This window comes from Pituophis catenifer, unplaced genomic scaffold (assembly GCF_029215685.1).
Source record: "Pituophis catenifer annectens isolate HBS135680 unplaced genomic scaffold, rPitCat1.0.hap2 SCAF_2, whole genome shotgun sequence".
Lineage (NCBI taxonomy): Eukaryota > Metazoa > Chordata > Lepidosauria > Squamata > Colubridae > Pituophis > Pituophis catenifer.
Window position 1 is genome coordinate 179619845 of NW_027256882.1, and position 18939 is coordinate 179638783.

The 18939-nt window shown below is 39.1% G+C and overlaps 2 protein-coding genes across 3 annotated transcripts in view; one reads left to right on the forward strand and one right to left on the reverse strand.

Annotated features, from left to right (window-relative positions):
• RFX1 (regulatory factor X1) overlaps positions 1-3192 on the reverse strand; it is a 60207-nt gene extending 57015 nt beyond the window's left edge. For both annotated transcript variants that reach the window (XM_070938209.1, XM_070938208.1), the window contains exons 1-2: positions 3129-3192; positions 121-224 (exon numbers count right to left, since the gene is read on the reverse strand). In XM_070938209.1, the coding sequence (XP_070794310.1) occupies positions 121-198 (78 nt within the window). In that variant the 5' untranslated portion in view covers positions 199-224; positions 3129-3192. The remainder of the gene's footprint in view (positions 1-120; positions 225-3128) is intronic.
• A 9897-nt stretch (positions 3193-13089) lies between these two features.
• Positions 13090-15589, forward strand: RLN3 (relaxin 3). Its single transcript, XM_070935243.1, is given in 3 exon segments — positions 13090-13155; positions 13157-13376; positions 15265-15589. Coding segments are annotated over 3 exon segments (543 nt in total). The 3' UTR covers positions 15522-15589.
• The last annotated feature ends 3350 nt before the right edge of the window (positions 15590-18939 follow it).

Consider the following 18939-nt stretch of genomic DNA (forward strand, 5'->3'; position numbering starts at 1 on the left):
CAACCTTGATGCTGCCCTCAATGAAATTGAGTTTGACACCTTTGTATTATTAGATGGTTCTGAATACTGGATATTTTCAGTTGAAGTAAAAATTAAATATTGAAAATATTTTAATAATACCTTTTTCTTGAATGGAATGGTTTTCACATGTAGCCAAACTGCATATTCCAGTAAAAATGATGTATTATTATATGGCATGTAGTTCTAGCTGCCTATAATTAAACCTGTAATAATAAAGGCCAACATTACAAGTATAATCTGGATTTTCAAAAAAAATCAGAAATTACATTTAATGTTCGAGAAATTCAAACCACCAACCCCCGCAAGCAATTCCATGGTTAGTACTTATTTTCATTCAGCCTTTCCAAAGCAACCAAAATCCTTCATCTTTCAGTAACTTCTGGATTTTAAACATAGAAACATAAAATAGATTCCACAATTATTCTTCCTACATTAAATGAGAATATCCATGCAATGAACAGTAAAAAGTGAAGTTGATTGAAACTTATGAACTTGATACTAGTAATTTCTAAATGGTTATAATGACCTTTTGGTACTGTATTAAAGTGCTAAAATCTACCTTGTCCTATGCAGCAGGATCAGTTTTAAAACATTTGAATTTTGTGGCCATTTTACAACCTGGGCCATTTTACAACCTTTAGTACTTTCAAAAAGTACTAAAGTTCTGCCAGCCATTCCTTTAGTTTCTGTTTGTTATCATAAGTTTTGGTGAAAAGAAATGATGCACTATAAAGGGAATAAATAGCAGAAGCCATAGTTATCTTAACTACTTCTAAAGCAAACTAAGAGAGCCAGTCTGGTAGGGTACCAGGCTATAAACTAGAGAGATTGCGAGATATAGTCCCACCTTAGGCACAAAATCAGCTGGATGACCTTGGGCCAGTCACTCTCAACCCTAGGAAAACCAAGAAATCATTTCTGAAATCTTGCCAAAAAAACTGCAGGCATTTGTCAGGTAGTCTCCAGAAATCAAAGGCACCTCCCCCAAATGCAAACTAATGTTTCGATCCAATTCAAACATAACAATCTATAAAAACATTAGGTATAACACATCATTAGGATATCAAACAGTATTTGGCATTCAGTATCTCTAGAATGGTCAAAAATATTTCACCTCAAATTAGTTTCAATTTCCAGTTTGTGAAAAGTACCTTAAAATGTGAAGCAATTCAACAACTTTTCAATATAGGAATGTTCTTTAGAATCTAAATTAATACCTAGATCTCTCAATGTGAGGAAATTTAACATTAGGCTGTAATGTTATTTTGAATAAATATTAGGAAAATACAGGAAGTCCTCAACTTACAACTGTAACTGAGCTTGGAATTATAGTCATAAGTCATGCTGGTTGTTAAGTTGGTCATCACATGACTGACCCAATTTTACGACATTTTTGAAGCAGGTGTTAAGCGTACCTAGTGGTAAGGCAAACACAATAGTTAAGTGAATGCTGTAGTCGTTAAATGAACTCATTGTTCTCAATGGGTGTTTTTGGTCAGAAACCAAAAGTAAGTAGAGATTTCTGGCAAAAAACATAAAACCAAATAACTGTAAATGCAGGCTGTCTGCCAAGTGCCAACTGCATTTTGGGGGATCTGTTGTAACTTTCAATGATCATTAAGTGACCAGTTATTAAATAAGAACTACCTGTATGAAGAGAATTCATTCATATTTATGTACTGAGCGAAGTAAAAAAATACATAAATGACAAATCTTAATATCCTTATCCATAATCATTTTTATTTATCTTATACTATCATTACATTTGGTTTAATGCGATTTAACTTATTTACCTTATTCTTATCATTACTCTCACCCAATTGTGGTGTGCTCTTGTACCTAGCCACAAGCACAGGACACAAATAATTTTACCTAAAGCACTCTGAAACAGATACCTGTGTGAAACAGCATAGCTTTTAGATATCTGTTATATTAGTAATCTGAAGTTACATTTGACGGCAATGTTTGCCTTTTGAGGAATCAGATATACTGTCAATTCTATTAGTAGGGGTGGGGAATATTTAGCATTCTAACACCTACAGGACTGATCCACACTAGGATTTCTATTTACTCTGGCTACCTTTTATTTTTAAAAAAGTTTCCAATCCTGAGTTTCCCAGAGAATAAAATTGAGAACTTCTGCATAAAATTTGCCTTATCAGTGAGCAACAGGTTTGTTTCGAGCACATGGTCCAAAAACCTCTGATTTCAAAATTTTCTACTAATCTTACCAATATCTGATCTAAACATGGTACGGGGATCTGTTTTATGTCTTGAAAAACCAGTGGTATACCTATACAGTATTGCCGCTTCTAGGATGGGCATCCATGTCCAGAGCAGACATGGAGCTTTATTGAGAACCACAGGGAGCAGGGACAAAAACAAAACAAAACACTTTCCCGACACAACTCCCACATTCTTCAAACCATTTATAAAAACAGCCAAGTAAGCAGCTCTTACATGGCAGTTGGCCATTATCCTCTTGTCTAAAAGTGACTTTCTATGATCTGGCCAAAAGTCTTTCCAGCTCTATCTTTTTTTAAATAAGGTACTCTATAATTAACCTATGACTTTTCCCCATGGGAATTATTCCATTAAATAGCCACCTTCTCTACGACCAGGATTTCTATAAAACCCTTTATTTATTTATTTTTAATTAATTCTCATAAGAGGGACTCCTTCGGGTTATTAGCGCTACTACGCAACTTCACCAAGAAAAGCTCATGCTCGTGACGTCACCGCGACTTTATGACGCTGTTTGAAGTCAACCATTCTCTCCTTTTCCCCTCTCCTGAGCGATCGTCCGCACCCGCCTCTCTCCAAGTGTCATTGGCCGCCCGAAGCGTATCCAACCCACTCCTATTGGCCCTCTCGCCCACCAATCACTGAGGAGAATCAACGCTCCTCCTTTCAGGGCCTGGGCCCTTTCCCGTCAAGCCCTGTTTGGTGTGGCCGCGGAAGGGCCCAACACCGGGGGGGGAGGGGGGGAGAAACCTCACTTGTCCGCCTCACTTTTCCCGACTACTTCGGAGAAGGGAAACGAGTAATCATAGGCTTCGCCATTTTTTTTTACGGAAAAAAGGAAGGGGAACCGGACTCGAACCCACCTGGACTGTCCCGGCCCCGCGAGGCCTCGTCCCCTGAGGGTAGGGGGGCGGGGACGTTGTCGCGATTATCGTGCTCTCTCTCGATTTTGGCGGGAATCGCGCAGAGGCAGGGAGGGTGGGCGGTTGTTGTTGTTGTTGCCGGGCTTCCTGGTCGCCACGACTACGGTGGCTATGGCGCCCTCCGTGTTCCCTCACCGGGGCAACTGTTGCTACCCACTTCGGTGCGGGGAGGGGGGAATGGGTGGTGCCTGAAGACGATTGGACGGTGCGTAGGATTTATTGGGTGTTCGACTGTCAATCATGTCCTAGCATTTCCTCCTTTCTGTTGATTCTAAGCCTCGCCTCCTTCCGGAAACTTTATTATTCTATTGGCAAATCTGGTAATCCCAACTACGGATTTGATTAGGAACCTGTCATTCTAGCAGAGAGGTGTTTCCTGAAGACATCACGAACGAATTAGGAGCTGTGGCAGTTTCCTACTGGCTCGGTAGCTTTCAATATACTGGGGAAGGCGTTCTAAATCGCCGTTAAACTCAATGAACGCATGCGTAATTCCTTGCCTTCTGGGAAATGCAGTTTAGAGGCAGCCGAAGGCCTCTTCTGGCTGTTTTAAAAACAAGCGAATGAAGTGTAACAGTCGTAATTAATTGCACTTTGTATTCCTTGAATCGTTCCATTGGACATGATCTGTGGATAAGCACCAAGCAGTGTTGTTTCTAGGTTGGGTGATCAAACTCGTGACCTATGCAAACCCCACCAGCAGAACAGGAGAGAGAGAGAGAGAGAATGAGTGAGTGAGAGAGAGAGAGAGAGAGAGAGAGAGAGAGAGAGAGAGAGTGTGTGTGTGTGTGTGTGTGTGTGTGTGTGTGTAGGTGGTCCTCGACTTACGACCACACTGGAGCCCCCCCACATTTTTGTTGCTACGTGAGAAATTTGTTAAGTGAGTTTTGCCCCATTGTACTGCTTTTCTTGCCACATTTGTTAACAATCACTGCAGGTTGTTAAATTAGGGAAACGGTTGTTAAGTGAATCTGGTTTTCCCATTGACTTCTTGTCAGAAGGTCGCAAAAGGGGATTGCATGACCCCAGGATGATGCAACCGTCATTAATGTGAGTTGGTTGTCAAGCATCTGAATATAAATCACACGACCATGGGGATGTTGCAAAGGTTGTAAGTGTGAAAAATGGTCATAAGTCACTTTTTTCAGTGCCGTTGTAACTGAGCGGTCACTAAATGAACTGTTGTAAGTCGAGGACTATCTGTAATGCTGGTTGCTCCCTTGACTGGCCCTTACAAAGCAGCGGTTTCTGATTCTAAGAATACTGTTGAGCAATTACCGATGGCAACTGATAACCTTATTCTCCTTTGACCTTTTGCGCCAAATGCAGAAATTTTAGTAGCCTCATTTGCATGCACCAATTCAGAACAGTCAACTACATTTTGGCCAATGGGAATCCAGCCTGTGTTATTAATTCAGAGCATTGTGCAACCCCAAAAAACTGGGCTGAATCAATCTTAGTTCTGTCAACTATGGATAATTGTGATGGAAATGTTTTTTATCTTGTGGCCAATAGATGGCAGCAAAGGGCCATTTATTAACCTTTTGCTGTGGTTTTTGCAGCCCAGATCATCTAATGCTGTTAAAATTAAGGGCATTATGAATTATCTGAAAGCCTGTTGTCTTTCTTACTCAGTTTGAATTTCAGACCTTCGATGTAACTCTTGCTTGGGACTGACAAGCCAAAGAAAAGTGAAAATGTGTAAAGTTTTAATTATAAATCATCACAACTTACAAGACTGTAGAATAACATAGAACATAGAATAATAGAGTTGAAAGGGATCTCAGAGGTCTTCTAGTCCAACTGTTGCTCAAGCAGGAGACCATATATCAGTTCAGACAAATGGTTATCCCGTCTTTTTTTTTAAACCTTCAATAATGAAGTACCCACAATTTCTGAAGGCAAGCTATTCCATTGGTTAATCGCTCTCACCGTTAGGAAATTTCTCCTTAGTTCTAGATTGCTTCTCTCCTTGGTTAGTTTCCAACTATTGTTTTTTGTCTTGCCTTTTGGTGGTCTGGAAAATAGTTTGACCCCCATCATCTTTGTAGGAGCCTCTCAAATATTGGAACAGTGCTATCATGTCCCTCTCCTGGTCCTTTTCAGTAGACTAGACATATCCAAATCCTGTAACCCTTCATACATTTTAGCCTCCAGTCCTTTAACCATTCTTGTTGCTCTTCTCTGCACTCTTTCCAGAGTCTCAACATCTTTTTTGTATTGTGGTGACCAGAACTGGATGCAGTATTCCAAATGTGGTCTTATTAAGGTTTGTAAAGCGGTACTAGAACTTCATGTGATCTTGATTCTATCCCTCTATTAACGCAGCCTAGGATTGCATTGGCTTTTTTGGCTGCTGCCGCACGTTGTTGGCTCATATTTAGGTGATTATCCACTAGGACTCCAAGATCCCTCTCACAGTTACTGGCATTAAGCCAGGTTTCCCCTAGTTTATACCTATACAGTTTGTTTTTCTTACCTAAGTGTCATTACTTACTGTTTATTCAATGAGAAAGGAATATTAACAATTTTCATACTTGAAAGCAAATACTATACTATCTGGAGGTGAGTATACAGACAACTTTGTCACAGTCTGAAAATCTGTCTTAAAAGAAGAATTGAAAGCAATGAAGAGAGAGATTAAATAATTTAGACTCCTGCATAATATTTGCTTTTTGAAAAAAGGCTCATAGCCTATGGAAACTAAGTAAAAGCTATTACAACTGAACTGATATTTTCCCTTGCCAGCTTTTCCTTCCTGTCCCTTCAGTGTCTTTCCTTTATGTCATGTTTTTCTTTTAGGTGATCTATTCTAGTTGATATATAGTTCCTTTTTAATAGAAGACTGAAAGAAAGTTAACTTTAAAATATAGATATGCTTTAATTCCTCACAGTGTTTTTTAGATTTTATTCACCCAAGTAACATTTCAGTACTTGATCACAGTGTACTGAGAGATTTTCTCACCTGAAAATTTTGGATTCCAAGAACATTTATTTATTTATTTAGCATATGGCAAAAATGTTAAAAAGCATTTAACATGACAAGTGCTTAGGAGACTGGTATCAAATTCTAATCAGTCAATCTTTATTAGGGTCACAGACCAGAATAAAAATTAAATTTACGGATACAATAAAACAGGACATAACAGGACATAGTAATGTATTATATTTGATGGTGAAATCATCAATGGATCACCAGGATCTGCCTAATTTTACAGACAGTATAGTAAAACCTACCGTAGCTACATTCAAAGAAATTGTATCTTACCAATCCGATAATAGTAGTATATAAAAAGGATCAGAATTTCCAGGATATTTTGTCAGGTAAGGTGTTATAAAATGAGTCTTTGAGACCGTACAGAGGGTGCAATACTGCAGGGCATGAGCTGTGATTTCAGTGGCCCCCTTGTCACCGGACACAGTCTCGACTCATGTGGGACTTTTTTATATTGGCTCTCCAAAACTGTTGTGGGCAAAGCACTATAATAAGCTACAGTTAATTTAGAGACAGTTATATGATAATTTGCTGGTTTGTGAAGGGAGGCTGTCTGCTCAAGAAAACATTCTTGGGTAAAACAGACAGATCCTGTTTGACTTCCTGATCCTTAATATGTTGTAGCCCATTGTTAGGAGTTCCTCCTTGGAGAGACTGACATGTTGGAGTTTAAATGAAATAATTCTAATCTATGTTGGTTTATAGTTATCCTCCCTAAAAGTGGACTGATGGGGAAGAACAGTAATTTCAGTCAGTGTGTTATTATAATGGAAATCCATGCATCTGTTTCAACCTTGAACAACTGCCTTCCACTTAGAATTGCATTAGGAATGTAGGGGGCTACCTGCAATATGATCCTTAGAAATTTGGATTTGAACCTTTTTGAGAGGAGTAAAAAGAGAAATAAGGTTCTAGCTAGGCACCAAAGAGTAATTGTACACAACCTGTGCTGCAAATAGCTTCAGTGCTGCTGGTAAATACTACACTTCTCTGGTGGCCACTTCTTCTTTGTGGCCACTGTATATTTTTAGCATTTTTAATAGTCTTTTCCTCCTATTTTTTATTTTATTGAAAAGAAAATTAAAATACAAAACCCCCAAAATGGGGGAGGGGTGACACGAAAAAATAGACAATAAAAAAATTGTTATCCCCCTAATTGAATACTGATTAATATATTACTACAATATTGGTTCCTATCCCTTGTGAAACAGCCCCTCCCCCAAATTTTTAAACTAGTAAATCTATTTGCAAATTATTGACCTGTCTTCTATATAGTATATTAATGACAAAATACAGGAAGAACAACAATAATAAGAACAAAAACATGAAAAACAATAATAAAAAAAGACAAGGTTAAGGTTACAAAACTCTCTTAACCAACTGTTATAATCCACCTGTAAAAAATTTGCCACAGCATTTTACCTATCCCAAATCATCACAAAAGTTAAAAGTAATTCATCCTGGATCAAATATCTATATTTCTTTCTTAATACTATCTCTTATCAATTGTTATCTAATCAAATATAATACATTCAGGCTCCACAGTGCATCTTATATTCCCAACAAAGTCCATACAGAAGTGACTTCCAGTTAGGTGTAATAAATCCATTCTCTAATCTCAATCCTCGTAGGAAAGAAAAAATGTCACGTTCCCATTCAGTCAGGCTTCTAGTATTGTAAAGAAATGAACTTCAAAGAGACACATAAGATTGGCTCAGTTAGTTCTCTGGCTGTGGAGTCCATATCTCTTTGGACTGCAACTTTCATATCAGACTCCTTTCATGAACCTAATTTATCCAAAACTAAATGCCTCTGCATATTTTCCATGGGCATTATCATCTCATCAAAAAAAAAAAAAAAAAATTTCAGTTAAAAGTTACATGTTACCAAAGTCTTTTTGTAGACTTCAGTTTAGGTTGCTTGTCTGTAATCTGATATATTATTATTCTGTGAAACATGATCAGGGAACAAAGAACACTGAAGCAGAAGGAAGCAAGAAATATATTTTCTGGATATTTCGAACCAAGATTTAAAAAAAAATCAAAAGAAATAAACTCTGAATATGCAAATACAAAAAATATAAAAATTATGTAGTGAGAGTCCAATAATAATGTAAATCAAATGAAAGCACTTCACCATCTAAATCACGCCATGTTTCCTTTTGGTTATTCAAAATAACAACGTAAATCAGAGGGAAGGAAAAAGAAAAAAGTCCAGCAGGGAGTTGAAACAAATCAGCATTCAACCATCTGGTCAACATTTAAAGACAAAAAAGGAGAATAAAACAATAACTTCAAAAAGTGAAAGTTAAAAACCAGGCTTGCTTAGAAAATGAAATGCTGACAGGAAGATGGATTTGCCCAGTGGGACTCTCTGACTGCTCTGCACTTGGTGAAATTACGGAAAATCATGCCCAAATATTTAAAGATTTTCACTTGTTCAATATTTCAGCCATTTATCCTCCGGGCATGCGGTTTAAGTCTCTTTGTAAAAATCAGGATTTGGGTCTTGCTGTGATTGGTTTCAAAAACTTCCTCTGAACAATAGCTGGTCAAGACATTCAGGGCTCATTTGAGTCCAATTTATTGTGACAGAAGTAGTATGCAGTCTGCATATAGCAGGGTGGCAATATGCGTGTTTGCTAATTTTGGAAGGTGGTGTTCTAATTGGTTCATTTTGGCCAGAAGTGAGTTTATATATAAATTAAACAGTGGAGCAGTTAGAATACATCCCTGCCTCATTCCTCTGTAAAATTGAATCTTCTTGGTATGTGGCCTTGCATATTGCAGCAGACTTTGACTCTAGAGTTCTTATATAGTTTATGCATGAGCAAAAGTTTAATCTGGGAATTAGACCAAACACAGACCTGAAATTAACAAATGTACAGTGTAGAATCTGCTTTAGATGTATCAAATCAAATCAAATCTTTATTGTCAATGCACAACATGGGTACAATGAGATTGAATGAGCTTCCCTTGGTGCAGCCACCCTCCCCCCCAAACACAGAATACATCTCAATAACTCAAAATAAAAGAAAAGGAAATGTATATTTTTCAGCCAGATGTATATCTTTCGGCCAAGACATGTCCATAGATAGAGTATCCAGACCTGAAGCCTGCTTGCTCATCATTTAATATATGCTCTGAATCAATCCAATCAATTAGTTTATTAGCTTGCTTATTATGCTTAACAGGCTATTAGGTTGTAATTTGTAGGCAAGTGTCATGTGCACATCATTTGGGCACAATATTAGCTTAGCCCAGTCCTTGGGAATCTGTGCAGTGTGATCAATAAAAGTAAATAGAGAAACAAGAACAGGAGTCATCCAATCTATATTGTTTCATAATATTTCAACTCTTGACTGGCATACAACAAATCAAAATAATTATTCAAAAATGAAGCAGTACAGAAGGTTTGTCATACCATAACTTTTGAGGGCTCCAGGTTAGCTCAACATCTGGTAGAAAAACAACATTTTGAAATCTTTTATTTTTTAACAAAGTCAGGGAAGGAGTAGACATTTGTCAGGATGTATGTTGTTTTAGAGGCAGGAGCACTGATAGAGAAGGCATACCTCCCATTAGATGGCATTGTTATAGTGAAAGAACCTGGAGTATGCAAACTCTGTCAGATTGAACAGGATGGGCAGATGCTATGGGATATAAACAGATTGTCATAAATAGCCAGGCCTTATGATAACTAGTATCTTGAATTGTCCCCGAAAGCCTAGTTGTTAGATGGGCACACTGAGCCATGCTGTGTTCTGAACCACCTGCAGCTTCTGAGTGGTCTTCAAGGGCAGTCTTATGTAAAACACATTACAATAGTCCACATATAAGGTAACCAAATCACCACCATCATCATCATTCATCTGACTGTGCATAAAATCTCCTGATCCAGTAAATGGTACAATTAGCAAAAGGATAAATTTGTGCAGAGGCCTTCTTGCTTACAATTTACAACAGTGCAGGCCACAACCTGCTCCTTGAGCAGACAATCCTGCAGACCCTACTCAAGCATTGCTTATATGCTATGTCCTGGATAGAAGGAAGTGAACTTCCTATCTTTTCTGCCATCCTCACCTCTCTGCAGAGCTTTCCTGTCTGAAACAGTAACTCCAAACCACAGCAATACCATACAGTAGGATGCTTTCAATCATCCCTCTCTAGAAAGTGGTAAGGATAGGGAAAGGAAGTTGTGCTCGTCTGCTATGCACGCTTGTGTCTCACTGTTGAGCAACCAAGCTAATCTCATCAGCTACACACCCAAAAACATAAAACTACCTCCATAGTTGAATTGTGAATAAAAGGCTACTAAATTAGAACAACAACCTCTAAATGACAGCAAAATGATATCTGTTTGCTTCCATCTAGCGGTTGTCTGGATTTTTGCTAGTAATTTAGTAGTACTAACTGAACCTGATTTGGAAGTTTTGCCACATAAAAGTCAATTCCTAGTTTTCGTAAAAGTCCAATTTAATTTTTTTTTAAAAAAATCCAAGTTACTGTTCAGCTCTATAATGAAGCCATAAAGAAACCCCAAAGAGAGAAAGGTGTCTATTGGGTAAATCCAAAGAACCTATTTCCCATAAGCTTTCAACAAAGGCATAGAGGCCATATACCTCTGACTTCACTGCCTTGCCCTGATATTAAGAAGGGTCTATATCTGTCATTTGTCTGAAATGTTACTTTTATCATGCAGCAGAGAGCAAGCTAGTTACTCAGCACTTGGGCCAAAGCTTATCTGTGATGGCATTTGCTATGGCATACGCATGGAAGAGGCCGCGGCAGTCTTCTTATCACAAAATAAGGAAAACTCTGTGCTATCTCTAGCAGGCTGAAAGGACAGAATTTGGAGAGATAAGCAAAGTTCAGTGCTGTTCCTGCTGCCAACATAAGGTGGAAGATATTTGCATAAAGACATTTCGTGAAGTATTGTACCAAGCCTTGGACTTGGTAAAGATAATTATTTTAAATAGATGGAAAGAAATCTATACTTTTGATGTTAAAGAATGGATTTATTCTAATTCAGCCTAAAACCATCTGCCAGGCAATAGCTCTTCTGCAGTCCCCATTTTTTTTTTACAATTGGACAAGCAGCATTGAAGAATTTCAGGTTTAATGTCCCAGGATCATCATAGTAAAGCAGAGAGTTGTATAAGCTGCATTTTTACTCTCTCTCTTAGTCATGGAAGTCTGTTGGGCCAATGTAAGGAACAGAAAACTTGTCACTGCCTATCAACTTTGAAAAATATCTGAACAAAAGGAATAATTCAAGTAGTCTTCCATCCCGTCTTCCCCTTAGAAACTTACTGCATGTTGACATTTTCTGCCTTATGAGCTAAAATAACTTGCCTGAATTCAGTGTTGGTAAAAAGAGAGAGATCTAGCCCTAGGGCTGGGATTTCTGATATTTCTTAAGACTCAAAACTCTTCCATCTACCATCTACATGAGATCCATGAGGAAGGTCATCCAATAGCATGGTGTCAGATATCTGTCTAATATAAAATCATCAGATTGTACATCTTGACCCCTGGCTGACCAAGTGATGCTATTGATGTGCTCTCTGCCTGTCTGAAAAGAAAAAAATGTTGAGGCTCAAACCTAACAATGCAGAATAGTTTGGGGTTTATAGATCAGCTTTGTTGGAGATCCTCCATCTTTAATTGTGATGTGGTTGCACTTCCCCAGACCAAACTGTGATATAAGATGAACTCACAGCTCTTGTAGAAAGAGCAAGCAGCAGCCATTTTCCTAGATCTATCTCATGTACTCTTTTTTGTATCAGGAGAACTTGCTCATAGTTATTCATGCCTTAGGCACCTCTCACAATGTCCTCTGCATGGAGCGTCTGTTGAAGATCATTGTCTAAATTAAAATAGTCATAAGACTATTTTGTTATGGGTGCACCTCAATATGCCCAGGTGACACCTCTGCTCCATGTGCTACACTGTTTACTAGTGAGCTTTTGGATGCAATTTAAGGTATTGATTGTCATCTATAAAGCCTGGTTCTTTAATGAACAACTTTCTCCTATTATCTCTGCCCTTCCTATATAAGATCAAAGGCACAGTATGCTTCAGGTCTCAGTAACTACACAGCTACATCTTGTGAAACACCAGAGTCATGTCCAGTCCAGCCCCTTGGAATACCATCCCCACCCAGAGATGGTTGATATAACTCCACCTTTGTTTTAAAAACCAAGAAAAAGTAGCTATTGAAAGAGGCCAGAGATTAAGACAATTTCTGAATCAGACTAATGGATGATTGGTAGTTGGTAAGTATTCTTCCCATAACTTATTTGATTTTATATTGTATTTTAATGGAGTTTAACTATGTACAATGTCTTAAGCCTCCTGATTTAATGACCTGATAAATCCAATAAACAACACAAATACAAGGGAAAGTTGCTCTGGAGCACCACTGTTGAGGATAGATCTGAGGTTAGATAGAAGTATGTAGTACAACAGGAACTGTCTCTATCCTAGTGCATTGCAGGCAATTCCGGTATAATTCCCAGCTACTCCTGACAAATGCCCAAGCTGATCAGGGTAAACTAGGAGATATAATAAAAGTGGGAACCGTGCTTGTCTGCCTTCCTGCTTCCGTTGATATATTTGGGACATAAAAGTCTTCTAAATTCATAAATAAGTGTGGGGAGTCTTGGGGAGTTGTTCTGTCTATGTTCCTCTCCCGCTCATTATCAGCATTTGCATGTCTTGCTGTGCATTTTCTCTGTATGCACCTACATGTCTGTCCCTGCCAGGAAAGGCCAGGTAAGCGCTGAACACAATTCCCTATCTGCCCAGCTGATAACAAGGAAAAGGTTATCTCTGATTAGCGTACATCTCCAAGTTCTCCTCCACCAAGAAAGGTCTCTATCCCCTCCTGCTGTTAATTGGGGAGATGGCCGGAAAGATGCTCATATCCACCTGGAGATATAAAAGGGACTCAGCTACACAGAAGCTGGCAAAAAGGCAGTTCTGCTGTCACAGGAAACCCAATTCCTGTCTGTCTTGCAGAGCTCTCAGCCATGCCCAAGTTCCTCCTGGCTCTGGTGCTTGGAGTGCTGCTTTCAGAGAAATGGCTGGTGAGTGAAGCTAGGACACCCCCCTATGGTGTCAAGCTGTGTGGCAGGGAGTTCATCCGTGCTGTCATCTTCACTTGTGGAGGATCCCGCTGGAGACGAGCAGGTGAGCAAAGGGCGTGTTGGCAAACTTGGCAAACTTGAGGTAGAGTCTAGTTAAGGTAGAGCATTATCATATGTGATATCCTCCAAACAGAATAGGACTGTGATTCCAATTATGCAGGACCATGTTAGCTGGGAATTACAGTTCCTAAAATTCCCAGCTAAGAACTGTAAGAAGAAAGCCATGAAGGGAAGAGCAGCTTTTCATTCACAAACTGCTGCTTTAAAAAGAATTATAAAAAAATGGAAAGAATGCTCTGACCATGGTGGAATTGGGAGGAGCTGACAATTGGACTGGCCTGAGAATTAACCAAAATTATGTTGTTATTATTATTGTTGTTATAAGCATGGCCATCAGCTCAGGATTGCTGTGTGGTTCACTACTGTGCCATACATTTGAAGCTGTCCTTGCATTGCTTCCTGTGTGAGTTTGTATGCAGCTGATTAGTGGAAACTTGCAAGAGCATATAATGCTTGTGAGTTACAGAACAGGAAAGGACTAAGAAGCTGCTGCACTAAGGCAGGGCCATGCAATTTCTAGCCCTTTGCTCCATTACCTTTGGCTCAGCTTCTTTGATTCATAGCGCTTAGGGTATTTCCAACAAAGGGTAGCTGTGAGAAGACACATTCAGGGATGCTGCCCTGCCATTCACCAACAAATTTAATTAACTTTTATTACTCAGTTTGTGCAAGTTGGGTTAAATTCCTATTACCCCAGTCAGTAAATACCTTGCTACATGAGATTTGTCACCCATACCCTCGCAAGAATGCTAGTTTGGGTTTAAAAGTAGGTATAATCTGTCCAGTTGGAATCATATAAAAATATAAGAAGACTTTTATTGTATTAGGTTTTCCCTAATGGAAAACTTACTAATGGACAATGCAATACTTGGCTGGTAGAAGGCATTCCTGTAGAAAACAGGAGTCTTTTCTGCTCTTCCAAGAGATGCTGGAAACCAAATGTGGAACCTTTTAGGTGCAAAGCTTGGATACCATTTGAGAAACACATCTTATCTGGTACCGAAAAAAGCGTATATGTCAAGAAAAATGCAGAAACCAAGGCACATCAAAGTAGCATCCCTTCTTCAGTTAGAGATACCATAATCCTTTCTTAAGCTTTAGCCGATTTCTTCTCACTCTTTCCTGTCTCTCTATTCAAAACAGAAGCTGCACCTCTGAAAGTGATTGGGGTTGGAGAAAGAGGATATAATTACAAAGCTGTAGACAAGGGACAAGTTAAACATCCCTGTCTGGGAAACTAAATTGCAAGCATTTCCTTCTAATGTCACGCCCCTTTCAATATGCTTTTGGTTGCCCAAAGAGATCAGATGGCAATTAAATTGACACATGGCATTTTCCCACCAATGTTCTGAGGCCCAATCCTGCAGTTTACACTAACCAATGATCATCTTCACTTCCATTGACTTTGATATGTAGAAAATGCTGCTATCCAACCATTGCTCACCTTCTTCCCTTCTTCAAAAAAGATGCTTGAAATACTGAGACTCAAGCTCTGTTTGAAAAAGGTAAATCTGAATGGTAACATCTGAGTATCTGCTAATCTTAGAATTTGCTCAGCCTTTTGTTTGAGGTTTATTTCAGATATTTTGTTTATTTACAAAACATAGATATTACCAATGAAGGTAATAACAATTCACCAAGACAGCCTACAAAGCATTTGTTTTCCAAAGGTGTTTTGAAAAATGTAGGTTTTGCTACTTCTGTAGAGGATGTTAAATGTGGGTGTTGCCTAAATGCTTATTCAGCTTCAACTAATGCTTATTACTTTAAGATATTCCGATTCAATTGACTTCCTAGCACAGAGTCCATTTATTCAGCCCAATATGTTGCCGCTGATCTCCCTACTTTCCAGTGTTATCTTCTCATTGTAGGAAATCTTAGTGCTCTCCTTGGGGGAGATCCTGCAGAAGCATTTGATGCAACATCATTATCCAATGAATGGAATCCAGTGCATTCCTCCCAACAGGATCCCTCTGACAATTATGGGAGCTGGCAAGGTCGGCAGAGCTATGCCCTCTCCGAAGAGCCCTGGCCTTTGGATCGCGGAGCCCGAGATGTTATGGAAAGCCTGAGCAATGCCTGTTGCAAGTGGGGCTGCAGCAAGCGTGAGATCAGTTCTTTATGTTAGGTAGTGGTTTTCATTTACCGCATGTGTTCCTTGGTTAAAAAAATAAAATAAAACAAGGAAGTATGCTATAGCTTGAAGATTTATTAACCAGCATGCACGCATATGCAACATGAATTCCTCCATGAAACATCCATGCCTTTCATCAAAGTAGACACTGATTGTCAAAGAGGCCTATGGATCCCACTTACATGGTTATACTTACGTATAAAGTGCTCTGCAGGTCTCACATGAAAGCCTTGTTAACACTATTTACATGAATTGTAATTTCATCAATGAGCCTCAATCACAACCAGAATGGACAGTTACATTCCCTAGTCTCCTGTTCCACTCAGTTGAAATTAGTAGAGCTGGATCTGCTGGAATGGCTGGGCACCAAGGAAGGTTCAGGGCAAAAGGAGAGAACGCCTGGTGGAAAAGTATAATGCAATGGCTTTTTGAGTGTTGGCGAGGGTCACAAATGTTCTCTCACATTTGATAATTTACAAATGAACTCATGGTGAGATGGGCAGCAAACAAATTCAATAATCAACCCATTTTTATTATGGTCACACACCAGCATTAAATTTAATTAATTAATTCTTGGGTTGGTATTCAAGTTGGTCTCACAACCAACAGCTTTCAGGGTGGTGGTGCTTCCATGGTTATTCATTTGATCTCTTAGAGAGGAACTAAATCTGCTGCTCTGAGATTCAAATGACCATAAAGCAAAGCTGAAAAGGAAAAAAATGAAACGAAACAAGTTAATGAGATGCACTATGTTGACTCAGAACAGTTTGGTTTAATGGGGACACTCAACATAGATTTGTTTTATTTTGATGGCATTAGTAATTCTCAAATTAGAAACACTACATGATGTTTGCACAACATTTCCAAGCAACTAAACAAGTTTATCTTCCTGCAAACATCCTAAAAAATGTTGAGAAGAGCTGGAAAAGTTTAAGGAAAAGCCAGTAACATTTCTCAGAGTGGTTGTGTGCAATTTTAACTGGAACAATCTGCCATAATACCAAACTTTGAGAAAATGTAAATCATATTAATATTGTATTTTCTTCTGCAACTGGGCTAATAAAGGAAGACAGACTGGTGGGGTATACTAGTTTAGTTTATTTTTAGTTTATTTGATTTGTATACCGCCCTACTCCCGAAGGACTCAGGGCGGTGAACAGCCAAGCAATAAAATACATAAATACACAAAATTTAAAAACCAGATAAAATCAAATTAAATCATTTTGGCCTGGACAGATTAAAACACCCCAATAATTTAAAAACAGATTAAAATTTACATATTAAAAGGATGGAGGAGATTAGGCCAAGCCCGCTTGATGGAATAAAAAGGTCTTCACAGCGCGGCGGAAGATGCGCAGATCCGGGATCCTCCGTATCTCTGGGGGGAGCTCATTCCAGACGGTAGGTGCCCCCACAGAGAAGGCTCTCCCCCTAGGGGCCGCCAGCTGACACTGTTTGGCTGACGGCACCCGGAGGAGTCCCTCTCTATGAGAGCGTACTGGCCGGTGGGAGGCTATTGGTGGTAGTAGGCGGTCCCGTAAATAACCAATATACTGAATTGTATATGCCAGTTTTCCCACTAATCTACATATGTGAGACTACAACTCATGCTATTCTTAGCCAGAATTATAAGAGAGTGGTGGTCCGATAGATCAAAAGGATGCACATATTGTGGAAAAGAATTGGCCAATTGCTAGAGAGAGCTTCAGATTTCCCCTCTATAATTTTTTGTGCATTTGTGGAACTCCAGATGGGCACAAACCTGCAACTCTATTTGGATTCTGCAGATGAAAAAAATGTATTTATTACTAATTTTCAGCAGTTGCAAAGCAACGGTAAATGTAAAATATAACTAGGTAGCTAAAAGTGTAGGTATCCTTCTTGTCCCAAACACATTTCCGTTTCTAATCTTTGCCTTACACCCCAGGCCCTATTGTGTTTTGGCAGTCATGTATTATACATGTGTGGCATGTGCCTCTTATTGTGACAATCTAATATTAAATATGCTCAATAAACTTATAAATTTATATTGTTTATATCTGCAAGACCTCACATTCTGTACATAGCAATCCTTCCTCCATTTTGCCCCTAACTTTAATATTTAAATTTCACAATCCCCTGCAAAACAAAAGCCTCCTAGCCATGGGCTCGCCAAGCCTTTTCACTTACTTCGGTGTTAACAGATGGTATAAAATAGCAGGATCAATCGGCTTCCAAGTGGAAGTTTTGCTTGGGTGTTTTCTTCTGTGATTTTTTTTAAAGTTCAGGGATTCCTTGGTGGTTTTCTCCCAAAATAATTTAACACAAAAAGTTTTTGAGAAGAGCCAGGCTTAGAAACCATCTCTAAGCTGAGCAAAGACATTTGCTAACCATACAGTCACCCGCACTGATTCTCTGGCATACATATTAAGTGCAAGGGTAATATTGGCTATTTACAGTGTTCACTGTCATAAAATGTAATCATGGCCACAAATCAAACAGCCAGTTTAAAAACTATCAGACCAATGCCAATGCCAGTCAAACCTTATTACCTTCTTTGATAAAGTGACTAAATTAATGGTTCATGGAAATGCAGTGGATAATAAATAAATAAATGCAGTGGATAATAATAAAAAAACTTGGACTTCAGTAAGGCATTTGACAAAGTAAATCACAGCCTACTTCTTGGTAAGATAGAACCAGTGGTGGGTTGCCCCATGTTCGGACCGGTTCACAAGAACCGGTAGTAAAACTGGCGGGAGGCCCCTCCCACGGCCCTGGATGTTGTCATCAGCAGTCTGCTACGCATGTGCAGAAGCAACGATCCCATTGCAAACCAGTAGTAAAGGTAAGTAGAACCCACCCCTGAATAGAACAATGTGGGATAGACAGTACCATCACCAGATGGATTCACAATTAACTGACCAACCACACAGTGTGTAGTCTTCAATCTATGTGGAGGGAAGCATGTAGTGAGGTACCTCAAGGTTCTGTCTTAGGCCCAGTACTCTTCAACATCTTCATAAATGACCTAGATGAGGGGGATAGAAGGGGAACTAATCAAATGTGCAAACGACACCAAGATGGGAGAATTGCTAACATTTAGCAAGATAGATTCAAGATTCAGAAGAATCTTGATAAACTTGAGTATTGGGCCCTATCCAATGCAATGTAGTTCAGTAATGAGAAAAGTAAGGTTCTGCGCTTAGGCAGAAAAACCAAATGCAGAGTTGTAGAATAGGCGGTACCTAGCTCAACAGTAGTAACTCTGAGAGGGGTCTACGGTAGGTGTCCTGGTGGACCACCACTTAAGTATCAGCCAGCAGTGTGCTACAGCTGCCAAAAAGGCCGATAAGATCTATGCTGCATCCACAGAAGCATCAAGATCCTGAGAAGCAATAGAACTGCTTTATACTGCACTAGTGAGGCCACA